This window comes from Suricata suricatta, chromosome 8 (assembly GCF_006229205.1).
Source record: "Suricata suricatta isolate VVHF042 chromosome 8, meerkat_22Aug2017_6uvM2_HiC, whole genome shotgun sequence".
Lineage (NCBI taxonomy): Eukaryota > Metazoa > Chordata > Mammalia > Carnivora > Herpestidae > Suricata > Suricata suricatta.
In genome coordinates this window covers 31012389-31026444 of record NC_043707.1, presented here as the reverse complement: position 1 = coordinate 31026444, position 14056 = coordinate 31012389, and the positions used below count along the sequence as shown (strand labels likewise).

General features: G+C 49.4%; 1 protein-coding gene across 2 annotated transcripts; it reads right to left on the bottom strand.

The window, feature by feature from the left end:
- Positions 1-82: 82 nt before the first annotated feature.
- On the bottom strand, positions 83-13328 carry ACTL6B (actin like 6B). Of its 2 annotated transcripts, XM_029949809.1 has the most exons (15): positions 13220-13328; positions 12666-12742; positions 12296-12461; positions 11916-12016; positions 6380-6477; positions 5609-5703; positions 5436-5542; positions 4834-4980; positions 4677-4766; positions 4460-4521; positions 4233-4347; positions 4014-4094; positions 3822-3917; positions 3529-3615; positions 83-364 (listed from the first exon to the last, which is right to left on the bottom strand). In XM_029949809.1, exons 1-15 carry the CDS (start codon positions 13242-13244, stop codon positions 284-286), a joined length of 1428 nt encoding a protein of 475 aa, XP_029805669.1. In that variant the 5' UTR covers positions 13245-13328; the 3' UTR covers positions 83-283. The 2 variants fall into 2 exon arrangements, with proteins under 2 accessions (XP_029805669.1, XP_029805670.1); XM_029949810.1 differs by lacking the exon at positions 4834-4980.
- Between the last annotated feature and the right edge of the window lie 728 nt (positions 13329-14056).

Below are 14056 nucleotides of genomic sequence, written 5' to 3'. Positions count from 1 at the left end.
GGGCCTTCCTCCCCTTGCTTCCCCTCAAGGCCCTCGCCCGGCCCCCCGCCCCCCGTCCCCACCAAGGAGGCCAAACTTTTTTTTTCTTAAAACATTTTTACTCCTTTCAACCCAGAAACATCACAATCTAAGCGGACGAGAAAGGAGGGAAAGAGACGAGGGCATGGGGGTGGGGGCTTCGTTGTGCGCTTTGCGGAAGCCGAGCCGGGAAACCCTCTCCTCGCCTTTTCGCGTCCCCTTTTCCACAGCTGCGGGCGGGAGAGTGGGTGTTGAGCGGGCGTCCTCAGGGGCACTTCCGCTCCACGCACTGCTTCCCTCCCTCCTCATACTCCTGCTTGGAGATCCACATCTGCTGGAAAGTGCCCTGGGGGCGGGGAAAGAGAGAGGCCTTCAGGGTGGCCCTGGAGGGAGGAAGGGACGCCTCCCCACATTCCACCTGCAGGCCCAGCCCCCGGGAAACCTACCCCTGCCCTCCGAGCCGCGCCTCTCCTGCTCTTACCCCTTCCTCATCTACCTTCTCAAGCCTCCAGCCCTCCTTCATATATTCAGAGGGTGAATACCGCCCCCCCCCCATGTCGTTCAATCAGAACATTGGTTCATTCATTCAACAAGTATTTATTTCGCACCTCTCTCGCCTGGGCCACATGCTGTCCTGGAGCTGGGTAGTGGAGCTTACCGCCTCAGGCCAGCCTACCTCTGCTCCTAACGCCCCGCCCCTCCCCCTGCACTTTTCACTCCATCAGGCCTTACAAATTTGTCAAGTCTGCATTCCCAAGAACAACCTTTCCAACACCCTCACCCTTCCTGCACCATTTAACTTCTGGACGGAGTTGTCTTCACCACCCACGCTGAACATTGCCCCTTGAGGGTCTCCTGGGCTGGGCTTCCCAGACTGTCCCTTCTCTTTGATGGTTGCTTCACCTCTCCCTGAAAGCTAGTGCCTGTGTCCCTGGTACTGTCCCTGTTTCCTGGACTCACAGAACAAGCCTTCCAGAACCAGCTCCTCCACTCCTGGGACTTCTGCTCACTCACTAAGACCCCACCCCTCCCCCCAATCTCCGGTTTCCAATGCTCAGCGCTGAGTACTAGAGCCGTTTTTCCTGACAACTCTTTCTGTGTTCCTTGCTACCTTAGACTCAGCGTGTCCAAGACTGAGTTTCCCCAGGCCTGAACCAAACCCGCTTCTGTGGTCTCTCTCAACTTCTTCTTTTATTTATTTTTATTTGTTTAATGTTTACTTATTTTTGAGAGACAGAGCATGAGTGGGGGAGGGGCAGAGAGAGCGGGAGACAGAATCCGAAGCAAGCTCCAGGCTCTGAGCTGTCAGCACAGAGCCCTACGTAGGGCTCGAACTCAGGAGCTGTGAGATCATGACCTGAGCCACTGGGACACTTAACCCACGGAGTTACCCTGGTACCCCTGGTCTTTCTCACCTTCTACACTAGTGCTGTCCGATACAGTGGCGCTTGAGCACTTGTGGATGTTGAGTACATGAAATGTGAGTAGTCTGAACTGAGATGTGCTCTACACTTGTAAAATACACCACAGAAAACAGAAAGAGAATGTAAAATATCTCATTGTTATACTGATCGCTCACTAGGGATTCCTGGGCGGCTCAGTGGGTTAAGTGTCCAATTCTTGATTTCGGCTCAGGTCACGATCTCACAGTTCATGAGTTAGAGTCCCACATCAGGCTCTAAGCTAACAGTGTGGAGCCTTCTTGGGATTTTCTCTCTCCCTCTTTCTCTGCCTTTCCTGCAGGTGTGCTCTTTCTCAAAATAAATAAATAAAATTTAAAAGATATTGATCACACCTTGAAATTAAAATATTTTGGATATATTGTATTAAATTAAAAAAAAATTTTTTTCTTTTTAAGTAGAGTTGCCTTGCTGTTTTTAAGTTATCTCTGCACCTAACGTGGGTCTGAAAATCACAACTCCAAGATCAAGAGTCACATGTTCCTTTGACTGAGCCAGCCAGGAACCCCAAAGTAAGTATAGTCTTTTTTTTTTTTTTTTAATTTGAGAGAGAGAGCATGTGCAAGTGGGGGAGAGGAGCAGAGGGCGGAGAGAGAGAGAGAGCGAGAGAGAGAGAGAGAGAGAGAGAGAGAGAGAGAGAATCTTAAGCAAGCTCCATGCTCAGAATGGAGCCCAACTCAGGCCTCTATCCCACAACCCCAGGATCATGACCTGAGCCTAAATCGAGAGTCAGAAGCTCAACCAACTGAGCCACCCAGGCGCCCCAAAATATATTCTTTAAACTTAATTTCACCTGATTCTTCAGACTCTTAAAATATGGCTACTTAGAAAACTTAAAGTGGTACATGTGGGTCGAGTTACATTCCTGTTGGACATGGCTGCCCGGAGCTAGCATCCCAGGCCTTATGCTGGAATCTTTCTGTCTTCCTTCTTGTATCCAAATGCTGCCCGCAGCTGTCAGTTGGACCTGTGATGAACTGCCACTTCCACAGCCTGATACCCACTCCTCTGTCAAACCCCGCTCACAGCGGAGACCACAGTGGCCCTGCTCAAGCCACTCTCCGCTCTGCTGCCCTAGTGAGCTTCCTAAACTCGGGTATGACCACGTCTGCCCATCACCTTTGGTCTCACCTGCCTCTCCCTATGGCCCCAGCACCCTCTCTCCCTTTGCCTCAGGAATTCTTACTCAATCTTCCATCTCAACTTCAATGCTCCTCTGAGTCCCTTCATGACCCTTGAACTAGATCCCGTCCTCCCTATAAGGAACATCCCTGCATTTGTGGTGACTTCCTGTTTGATGGCCTCAGCCTCTGGACTGTGCCTTCTCGTGTGGGCAAGGACTAAGCCAGGTATACAGGGAGGTATGGCTGATGTGTTCCTGGCCCTCAGCTGACTTCACACTCTCAGCCTCCTGTATTTCTGACCCTTGCTTCTGTCTCCTTGAGGGCTGCCCCTCTCAGGGATGTCCTTCTTGCTCTGTCATGGCCCTGCAGTCCCCTCTATGTGCCTGGCGCCCATAAGACGAAGTTTGCATCTCCAGCTCCCCACTCACTGTCTTGCCTGTGCCCAGCGACAGGTCCAGATGGAACTCACCACCTCTTGCCCCAGAACCAGCCTGCCTGTCTGCTTCTCCAGCTGTCTCTTGCTCGCCACCCCACCCTCACGGCTACTTGCTCTGTGACTCCAGGACAGTAAGAAGGAAACTCTGCAGGGTCCCCTTGTGTCCAGCTCACACCCTGATCTCCAAAGCCTCATGCCTGACAGTCTTCCCAAACATGCCTGTGACTGTCGCTTTCCTTCCTTGCCCCAAACCTCTGTGTCTCCCCTTTGCTAAGAACAATGGGGGCCTCACCCACAATCTCAACCCCAACCAATCTCTCCAGCCTCCTGTCCTTCTGCTCCCTTATTTGTCCCGATGGAGCATTCACTGACTGCTCTTTCTCAAAAATAAATGTTGAATGAATGAATGAGGAGGCCGGCAACAGGATGGGTCGGTCTGGACCTGCCCCTTTCCCACAGTCAGTGCTAGGCCAAGCCCCTTCCTTCTCACCAGTGAGGCCAAGATGGAACCCCCAATCCAGGGGCTGAACTTGCGCTCCATGGTGCTGTTGCTGGCAATGAGCTTCAGTCGCATGCTCTGCGGGGAAAGAGGTGCTGGGGGAAGCAGACACCTGGGTTCTGGGAAGGGACAGGGCTGGAAGTGGGGAAGACTGGGAAGCCAGCCACAAGGGAGTGTCTGCTCTGGTGACCAGGACACTTGATGTTGGGGAAAGAGGAAGGACTAGGTCCTAAAGAGCTAAGCCAGGACTGGAGTCCAGGACCCTGGCTGGGGCGGGCTCCTACCGGTGGGGTCTTCTGGGAAAGCTCTCGATTGAGCCTGTCAGTGAAGCCCTGGAGCAGTGTGTTCCCGCCGGTGACAATGACACTGCCATACAAGCCCTGAGAGCAGAGAGGAGCGAACCTTCAGGGAACAGCCCCTCCTTATCTCCCCACTGCTCCTGGGCCCCTTTGCCCAGACACAGGCTTGGGCCTCACCGGGCGAATGTCGATGTCACACATGCCAATGCTGGTGGTCACCACGTGGCCCACACCTAGCATGGTGTTCCCCGACAGGCCCTGCCGAGAAAGGTGATCTGGGTTTCGAGCCTCTGCCCCCTCTTCCCAGACCCCAGCAATCCTTCCCAGCCTCCCTCTCATGCCAGCATCCAGGGAATCCAATCAGCCCCTCCCTCAATACCCTGCGCCCAGCCCAACCTTGACATTGGAGGGATCAAACAGGCCCTCAGGGATGCGGAGCCGCTCAGCACCGTAGTCTGTGTTGTAGCCATTGGGCATCTCGTAGTGCACTGTGGGCATTTGTGCAGCCACCCTGCCCAGGAGAGAGAGAGGCTCTGCCTGCGGGTGCTCACAAAGGACCAAAAGTCCCCCAAGAGTCCCAGGCCTGTCCTCTCTCCCACCCTCCAGTGGGGAACGCCACTCACTGCTCATCGTAGGGAGAGTCTGAGACCTGCAGCACAGAGGCCTGGAAGTCCTGGATCACCTCCTGAGGACCCAGGGAGGTGGTGAGGGCCTGGTCTCCCTCCTCAGCACCCTCAAGTCCCCCCACCTACAGGGCCTCTCTGTCCCTTCCCTTCTACTCATGGCAGGGGACTAGGAGCTGGGGAGGGGCGGGGACTATTTCGGGGAATCTCTTCTCACATTGCACATGTAGTTATGCCAGGACTTGGAAACCTGGGGTAGCTTCTCCTTCTTCTTCCAATTTGGAGGGGCACCTTCCCGTACAGGTTCCTGCGGGCCACAAAGCCTGTGAGGGCCCTTCCCCACCCCACACCTGCCCAGCCCACCTGGACCACACCTGTGCTCCTGCACCAAACAGGCACTGGGTTCTTTCCTCTGTTGCCCACAAAAGATGGCAGAAGAGAGAGAACAGGGAGAGCCTGTTCCCATGTCTGGCACTCATGCAGCAGGTACAGCTGATCTGAAAGTCCCCGGTCAGAGGAAGCTGAAGGCATGGGGAATATAGTAGGAGATCAGAACCTTAAGGGGCTTTTTCCTGAGCCATGTTCCATGTGGGGGTCTAGGACGGACCCTTGCCTGCAGTTTCTCACTTAACACAGTAGCCCTATATGGTGTTATTCCACTTTGCAGAGAAAGAAACTGAGGTTCAGGAAGCTTCAATCTCATACTATAGGGTCACAAAGCTCTTACATGGCAGAGGCACACCTTGAACCTGGATCTACCGATCTACCACACTGACCCTTCTACATCCTGCCCCCAGCTGGCTGTATGACCTTGGCCACGTCCTTCAGCATGCCTGGATCTCTGATGCCTCGATTGTAAGTTGAGGAGTTTGACCCAAGGTCCTCTGGGGGCTCTGCTGCACCCCTCTCTGATATCTAGTGGGTCGGTGGGTCAACAGTCATAGGGTGAGTGCCCAAGACTCCCCAGAGATCCTACCTTGGCTGCAATCATGTAAGGTGGGATGATGTCAATGGCCATTTCCTGGAAGAGCTCCCGGCACTGCATGGAGATGAAGTCTCCTGCCAGAGGTGACTTGACAATACCTGGAAAGGGAGGGGGCGTCAGGGCCTGGTCCTGCAAGACACCCCCGAGCCCTGTCGAGACCCCACCTTGCTGTAGGACATAGCCGTCATGCACTGGGATGGCCGTGGTGTGGGTGGCCCCACTGTCCAGAACCAGGCCCGTGGAACGTCCATTTGCAAAGCTGGCATGGGATGGGTAAGTCAAAGACACAGCGGCAGCAAGTGAGGCGGCTGGGACTCAGGTCTGGGCTGGTCACCCTCTGCTCTCCTGCCTGGTCCAGCCCATTCACAGTCTGCAAATCTCTCATTCTGGTTTATGACTCATCACTGGAGGAAGGCTCCTGAGACCTTTGTCACTTCTTCCCTATCTGAATCACAATTTCTTCCTCTTTGTCTTCCTTCTGAGCTCCCAGTCTCTCTTGAGTCTTGGTTCAGTGTTCTATTGGCTCCTTGAAATAAGGGGCCATATTGCCCCAGTGCCTAGCACAGGAACCAATGCAAGGCAGATCCTTATAAAAAAAAAAATACAGATTGGCTATTTGGGGAGGAAACTCCTCAGTGTTATATCCCTCCCTGTTCTCTCCAGTTCCAGCCCCTGCTGTCTATTTGGCCCAACTCTGTCTGTCTGTCTCTTTGTTCAGCTTGATCCAAGGAATAGGAAAGAGCCACTGATTTGGCCACCCCAGGGTCAAAGGCACTTAGGCCACAGGGGGCCCTCTGCACTAATGGGGTGCAGGTTGAATGTCTGCCCATCCAGGACACTGATCTCCACAGAATCAGGCCCAGCCTTCAGTTTAGCACACCATGAACCCCACCCTGACCCTCCACCCAGCCAGAGCAGCTCAGCCCAGAGGATACGCGGTGAGCACAGCCGTCTTGCATAAGAAGAAGGCAGGAATGTTGTATTGCTCGAACATCAGCTCTGTCAGCTTCTCCCGCTTGGCCCGTGTGTTCCACTGGGGAGAAAGTACAGGAGGGGAGGATTCAAAAAGGGAGAGGCACAGACCCATGTACCTTTTTAAAGATCACATTCCAAACTCAGCTGAAGAAAACAAAACTCAGAGAGGGAGAGTGACTTGCCCAAGATCACACAGAAAACTCTGGGTAAAGCTTGGTAGAGTCATAGCCTCTTGATTTCTGGCCCAGTGTTCTTTATTTTGTTTATTTTTATCTTTATTTTTAAGTAGGCTCCACACTCATGACCCTGAGATCAAGACCTGAGCTGAGATGAAGAATTGGATGTTTAACTGACTGAGTTACCCAGGCACCCCTCAGTGTTCTTTATTGTACAGTATATATATACTTCAGGCTCCTTTCAGCCTCCAATTTATCTTTTTTCCCCATTAAAAAATTTTTTTTAATGTTTTATTTATTTTTGATACAGAGAGAGACAGAGTATGAGAGGGGGAGGGTCAGAGAGAGAAGGAGATACAGGACCGGAAGCAGGCTCCAGGCTCTGAGCTAGCTGTCAGCACAGAGCCCGATGCGGGGCTCGAACCCACGAACATGAGATCTGACCTGAGCCGAAGCTGGAGGCTTAACCAACTGAGCCACCCAGGTGCCCCACTTTTTTCCCCATTTTAATCACCTCAGAGGCAAAAGCTGGGAAGAGGATTTCTGGGTAAAAATTGTGGATTGAATACAAACATCTAATTTTACTCTCTTCCAAGATCCCAGCATAAGTATAATAAAGGGGCAATTCATAAAGACATAAACCCATGGCACCTGGCTGGCTGTCAATAGAGCATGCAACTCTCAATCTTGGAGTCATGAGTTCAAGCCTCACATTGGGCATAGAGATTTCTTAAGAAAAAAAAAAAAAAGACAGAAACTCACAAAAGCCAACCAGCACATGAGAAGATGTTCAACATTGTTGGCCATTAGAGAAATGCAAATCAAAAGCACAATGAGATACCACTTCATACACACTAGTGTGTTGATAATAATCAAGGTGAAAATAAAGGTATAGAGAAACTGAAACCCTTGTACATTGCTGGTGGGAAGATAAAATGGTTCAGCCACTATGGGGAATAATCAGTAGTTTCTTAAAAAGTTGAGCAAAGAATTACCATATGAGCCAGCAATTCCACTCCTACTTATATATCCAAAGACCTGAAAACAGGTACTCAGGGGCACCGGTGGGGGGGCTAGGCTCGGTCGGTTGAGCCTCCGACTTCGGCTCAGGTCATGATCTCACATTCGTGGGTTCGAGCCACGCATCGGGCTCTGTGCTGACAGCTCAGAGCCTGGAGCCTGCTTCCCATTCTGTGTCTCCCTCTTTCTCTGCCCCTCCCCCTCTCATGCTCTGTCTCTCTCCCTCTGTGTCAAAAATAAATAAAACATTAAAAAAAACAGGTACTCAAATAAATCCATATACACAACTGTTCGTAGCAGTACTATCCACAATAGCCACAGATGGAAAATCCCCAAAAGTCCATGAGTGGAGAAACTGAAAAAACGAATTGTGGTATATCCACACAATGGAATATTACTCAGCCATGATACAGAATAAAGTACTGACATATGCCATGACATGGATTAATCTTGAAAATATTATGCTAAGTGAAAGAATATAGACACAAGAAGTCACATGTTGTATGATTCCACTTATAAGAAAGATCCAGAATAGATCTAATCATGGAGACAGAAAGCAGACTGATGGTTACCAAGGGCGGGGAGAGTAGGAAGAAACCAACTAATGAAAATGGATTTTCTTTGGGCTGATGAAAATATTTGGGAACTAGGGGCTCCTGGGTGGCTCAGTCAGTTGGGCATCTGGCTTCAGCTCAGGTCATGATCTCACGGTTCGTGGGTTCGAGCCCCATGTCGGGCGCTGTGCTGACAGCTAGCTCAGAGCCTAGAGCCTGCTTCAGATTCTGTCTCCCCCTCTCTCTGACCCTCCCTTGCTCACGCTGTCTCTCTCTGTGTCTCATAAATAAAAACATTAAAAAATATATATATTTTTTAAAAATGTTTGGGAACCAGATAAAGATGATGGCTACACAACATTATGAATGTATTAAATGCCACCAAACTGTTAATATTAAAAAGTTAATTTTATGTTATGTGAATTTTAGCTCAAAAAAGAAACAGAGGGAGAATCTTGAGACAAATACTATCAAGGGTTGGGAATAATAAGGAAGGAGAAAACAACAACAAATTTTTGAAGAGTGGAAGTCAGCCAGTTAAGTTGTAACTGACTTAACAGATTCAAGAATACTGACTCTTAAGCAGATAATGGAAAAAGCCAGGAATAGCCTGTGTCAAATTGTAGACTTCTCACAGTGTTCAAGAATTTGTAGTTTCAGGTATCTCTGGCAGTTAAGGTTAAGGGAAAGCTAAAAAAGGAAAAAAAAAAGATTGTTTAAAGCCATTCAGGTAATAGCTCCTTAAACACTCTCCCCAGTTCCATTCATGTCACTGAGCTATTTATTACCCATCCTAGCCTCAGCAGAAGACTGGCGGTCTGTTCTCTAGACAGAGTAAAACTGAGGGTCTCTGGACTGGTGGGACACTTGACACAGTTGGGAGTGAAGACACTATACTTAAAATAGGAGAATTAAGTGATTCCATGCATATTAAGTGCTAAAGACCTCAGCCCTATTCCCTCACTCCCAGAAAGGGGGTGGCCAGGCCTTCCTATAGGGGACAAGCTTTCTCCATGTCTTACACCATAAAACTACAGGTGCCATTTATCAGAGGCTGCCTAACAAATGTCCCAGGGAAGTTATCCTATAGCAACGTCCTCTATCACCACAGTTCAATGAGTTCCCCACCCCACACAGCTTCCAATTAGTGTTTTAGGCCATCACTTGCAACCAAGGATTTGCAGAAATCTGAGAAAAGCCTCTGAAATGAGGCAGAAATCCCCCAGAAAGAGGGCAGGGAGGGGGCAGCTGGGTGGCTCAGTCAGTGAAGTGCCTGACTCTTGCTTTTGGCTCAGGTCATGATCTCACAGTTTGTGGGTTGGAGCCCCTTGTTGAGCTCTGCACCAACATTTTAGAGCCTGTGGGTTTCTCTGCCTCCTCTTCTCTTTTCCCCTCCCTTGCTCTTGCCCACAACTTGTGCACTCTCTCTCTCTCTCCCAAAAATAAATAAAAAATAAATATAAATAAGTAAAGGGCAGAGAAAAGCAATTTGGAAGAATAGAGATTATACAGGGAAATGAAAACTTCCAAAAACAGAAACAAAACTAATGATATCCTAAGTGAGCTAACATATTTCACCTATGAAGAAAGAACTGGATATTCTAAAAAGTAACATTTGTGGAACAAAGAAAATCTTGAAAAGTAAAAATACAGGAGCAGAAATGAAAAATTCAATAGAAGGGTTGAAAAGTAAAGTTGAGGGAATATCTTGGAAATTAGAGGAAGAGGGGTGCCTGGGTGGCTTAGTTGGTTAGGCATCTGACTTTGGTTCAGGTCACGATACTGCAGTTCATGGGTTGGAACCTCACATTGGGCTCTGGGCTGACTGCTCAGAGCCTGGTGCCTGGTTCAGATTCTGTATCTCCCTCTCGCTCCCTCTCTGCCCTCCCCAACTTGTGCCCTGTCTCTCTCTGTCTCAAAAATAATTTTTTAAAAAAGTTTAAAAATAAATTAGAAGGAAAGATGAAAGGAAAACATAAGAAAAAAGGTAAGAAAATTAGGGGATGAATTCAGGAGGTGCAAAATCCAAATAATATTTTCCTAAAGAAAGAAAAGAGAATATTGAGAGAAATCAGTTATTAAATAAATCACTAAAATTATTTAATCAAATGATTACTGAATTAGTTTTTCATTTAATTGAAAGACATAGGTTTTCAGATTGAAGGGACATAATGAGTATCTAGAGCAATGGATGAAATTAAACCAATATAATATTGAGAAATTATAAAACACTAAGGACAAAGTAAAAATTTTATAAACTTTCACAAAGGAAAGCATTACATCAAAAGATCAGGAATTAGACATCTCTGCCTTCTTTATTTTTATTATTTTTTAAATGTTTTTTTTTTTTGAGAGAAACAGTATGAGTGGGGGGAGGGGAAGAGAGAGAGGGAGACATAGAATCCGAAGCAGGCTACAGGCTCTGAGCTTGATGAGCAGCTTGAATCCATTAACCATGAGATCATGACCTGAGCTGAAGTTGGACGGTTAACCAGTTAATCGACTGAGCCACTGAGGCATCCTACCTGTACCTTCTTGATGGCAACAATAGATGTTGGAAGACAATGCAGAAGTACCTTCAATATTCTGAAGAAAAATGATTTCCAATCTGGAACGTTATACCTAGCTAAGCTATCAATCCAAGGTGAGACATGCAAGGTCTTAAAATTTTACTTCTCATGACTTTTCTAAGGCAGTTATTGGAGGATATGCTCCATGAAAATAAGGGAGAAAATCAAGAAAAGGAGTGATGAGATACAAGAAACAGGACTTCTAACACATGAGAGAGGTGAAGGGATGCCCTAAGATGATGGTGAAGGGGGATGTCAGGGTGATAGCTATGTTCTCTGTGTAGAAGGCAACAAGTCCAAAGGAGCAAATCAATGGGTTTTTGGAGAGATTTCTTCAAGATAAAAATTGGTAGAATACCTAAAGGAATTAATGTTTTGAGAAAGGATATAGATAACATAAGCAGATGAGTAATAAGCAGATGAATAATTTAGGGTCATATTATTAAGTAAATAGAAAATTAAGTCAAATAAAACCAGCACAATTTTTAGCTTTAGGGAAAAGAGAAAGCTGTGCAAGGAAAGGAAGAGTGACCATAGTTTACTGCTCAGCTCAGACCTGATTAGCATACATAAACATAAGTGTAAATGCTGAATAATGATTTTTAAAAATCGAAAATACAACTATTTGTATTAGGGTGTGTGGTGTGGGTTGGAGGAGGCAAGAGGGCTCAATGTTTATTTTCCATGGTGGGAAATCAATGCCTAAAACTAAAAAATCTGCAAGTGGAATTTTGAATGTGATATTAGAGATATGGAAGAATGTGACAAAAAATAGCTAAAAGAAAAGCAGCTGTTTCTGGAAAGGGGGAATGAAAGGAAAATGAAATGAAGGCAGTTTTTTCTTTAACATGTTTCATAAAGGAAATTGATAATGTGTGCATATAACATCAACAAAAACATTTTAAGTTAAAAAGTCAAACAAGGACTCTTGTGGAGAAAACAGCAGGGATAGGCCGAGAGGGCAAAAGAGTGGATAGAAATGGAAAAAAGAGGGGGATGGAGACTAAACCAGGGAGGAAAGAAAGCACTTTTGAAGATGGTAAAGGTAGAGTTGGAAGCACAGTCTGAAAAGTTAAGTGGAGTGATTGATGGGTTTGGGAGAGGTGGGAGACATGAATGGCAGAAAGGATGTAGGGAGTCCCTAGGGCTGGACTAAGGGTAGGATGAGGCACTTACCGGGGCCTCGGACATGAGTACTGGGTGCAGATTTGGCTCAGACTTGACGTGTTTACTGTAGGTGTGATCCAGGATGGCACGGAAGCACTCCCAGTCCTCAACTGGGGCCAGGAGACCAGCGGGGAGAGATGAGGATGGGGCAGTAGGGGTCCAGGGACAGGAAGCAAAGGAAGGAGGGAGGCCAAGTCCAGGGGATGAGAAGTGAGATCAGTTTCAGCAGAAATCCCCCCTTCCTAGGAATCTGCCTGCCCCCTGGGCTGGGAACCAGGCAGCTGTGGACAGCGGCAAGGTAGACTCTGTGGGTGTGGGGTGATGTGCCCCCAGTTGTGGTATGTGGGCTTCGGGTCTGTGTTGGGAGACGGTGGGTGGGGGCTCCTTACTCATGCCATTCTTGAGGGGCGACATGACCTCCGCTCCATCCCGAGGCACATGCAGGGCGTTGGTGTCGATGTGGAAGATCTTCCCTTTCTTCTCTTTCTCCCCCTCCAACTCCAGCCCGCCCCCCTCCTCCGCGGCCAGCAGCCCCACCGTGGTGGGGAAGTCAGCCTGGAGGTGGGCATGGGCAGGAAGAGGGATCAACCTTTTGCCCCTCTTCAGGGCCATGGCAAGGCCCTCAGCCCGCCCCTGGGTTTACTCCCACATTCCCTCTCTTCAGAGCTTCTCTCTGTGTTGTGAGAACCCTGGGTCACTGGGAAGCCTGGAGGGGAGTCCAGAGTCCCTTGGACTTGGGGATGGGGCTGGAAGGCTCACCTTCGGGCAGTCCTCCCCAGCGTACCCAGCGCGGACTGAGAAGGAGCCAATGTCAAAGACCAGCGCCCCCACCTCATCTGTGCGGGGAGACAGGCGTGTGAGGGGACCTCTCCCAAACTCTGTCCCCCTGGATAGTTCTGAGAGGAGGTCAGGACAGAGCCACAGTCTCGCCACCTTCAACGCTGGCCGCTGGCCGGGGTAGGTGGGAGTTCGACCTGGAGTCTGGGTCCTGGGAGTGGGGATCAAGCCTCCAGAATCCCTTCTTGCCCGGTGGCCTTATTCGGGCCACTCTCCTCGCCGGGAAGGAAGGGGCTGGGAGGGCCGGGAGGAGGTGAGTTGAATGGTGGAGAGAGTGAGCCCAGTGCACGCGAGTGACCGACCTGGGAGGACCAAAGGTAGGAGTGGCGCAGGACCCAAACCCAGGGTTGGACCCATTCGAGCGCCGAGGTGACAGGCCCTGGGGTGCCCAGAGCTTAGGTCGCGCGCATTCGGGGTGCAGGGCTGCCGGCGAGGCCGCGACAGGCTAGGGAGACTGAAGCCCGAGGCTAGCTCACCTCCGCCGTAGACGCCCCCGCTCATAATGCCCTCTCAGCGCTGCTCACGGCCCGTGGGCGGCGGCGGGATCAGCACCGAGGCGGCCGGACAGCTCCCGGGATCCCGGGCGGGGCGGGGCGCGCAGTGGCCAATCAGGAGGCCGGATCCCCCGCCCCCAATGGTGCCGCAGATTGGCTGCAAGGCGAGACAATAACCTGACCGAGGGCCGCTGCTTTAAAGGGGCAGACACCAAAACTTTAAGAATGTGAGGAGGATAGCAAAGACTTTGAGACTGACTCTAAGGGATAGCCAGGTAGAGAGATGGAAACCTTGTCCATCTGGAAATCAGGACGCCGCAGGATGACTGATGGGGCCTCTGCTTCCTTACTTTTTAAAATGCAGTTGAGGAGAGGGCTTCCTACTCCTGGAGAGTCATACATTTTCAGGCTCCTGAGAGGTTCTGCCATAGCCAAGTCTGAATGAAGTCGCCTGGTGAAGGAGGGAAAGGAAGAAGGGAAGAAGGAAAGAGAGAGGTACAGGAGGGGGTGTGGCTCCATCTTTTCCCTTTTCCTTTCCACCCTTGTCTTTCTAATGGCCTCTCTTTTCCTCTCCCATCCCTGGCACCTTGGCCCTATACATACACATGTGTACCGTGTTCACACATGGGTGCTCAGCTAACCCATCTTTAGCTTCCTTTCCCCATCTATCTCTCCCCAGCTGTTCTCCTGGCCTGACACCACTTCCACAACAGTTTTTTAAAAATATTTTTTATTTATTTTTGAGAGAGAGAGATAGCATGAGCAGGGGAGGGTCAGAGAGAGGGAGATACAGCATCTGAAGCAGGCTCCAGGCTCTGA

Coding starts and splice junctions, on each gene's coding strand:
- ACTL6B (XM_029949809.1), bottom strand. CDS start 13,244: ATGAGCGGGGGCGTCTACGGCGGAG. Junction 6,478..11,915: donor TACTCATGTCCGAGGCCCCG/GTAAGTGCCTCA, acceptor CTTTCTCCCCAG/TGGAACACACGGGCCAAGCG. Junction 4,522..4,676: donor GGCATAACTACATGTGCAAT/GTGAGAAGAGAT, acceptor CTGGGTCCTCAG/GAGGTGATCCAGGACTTCCA.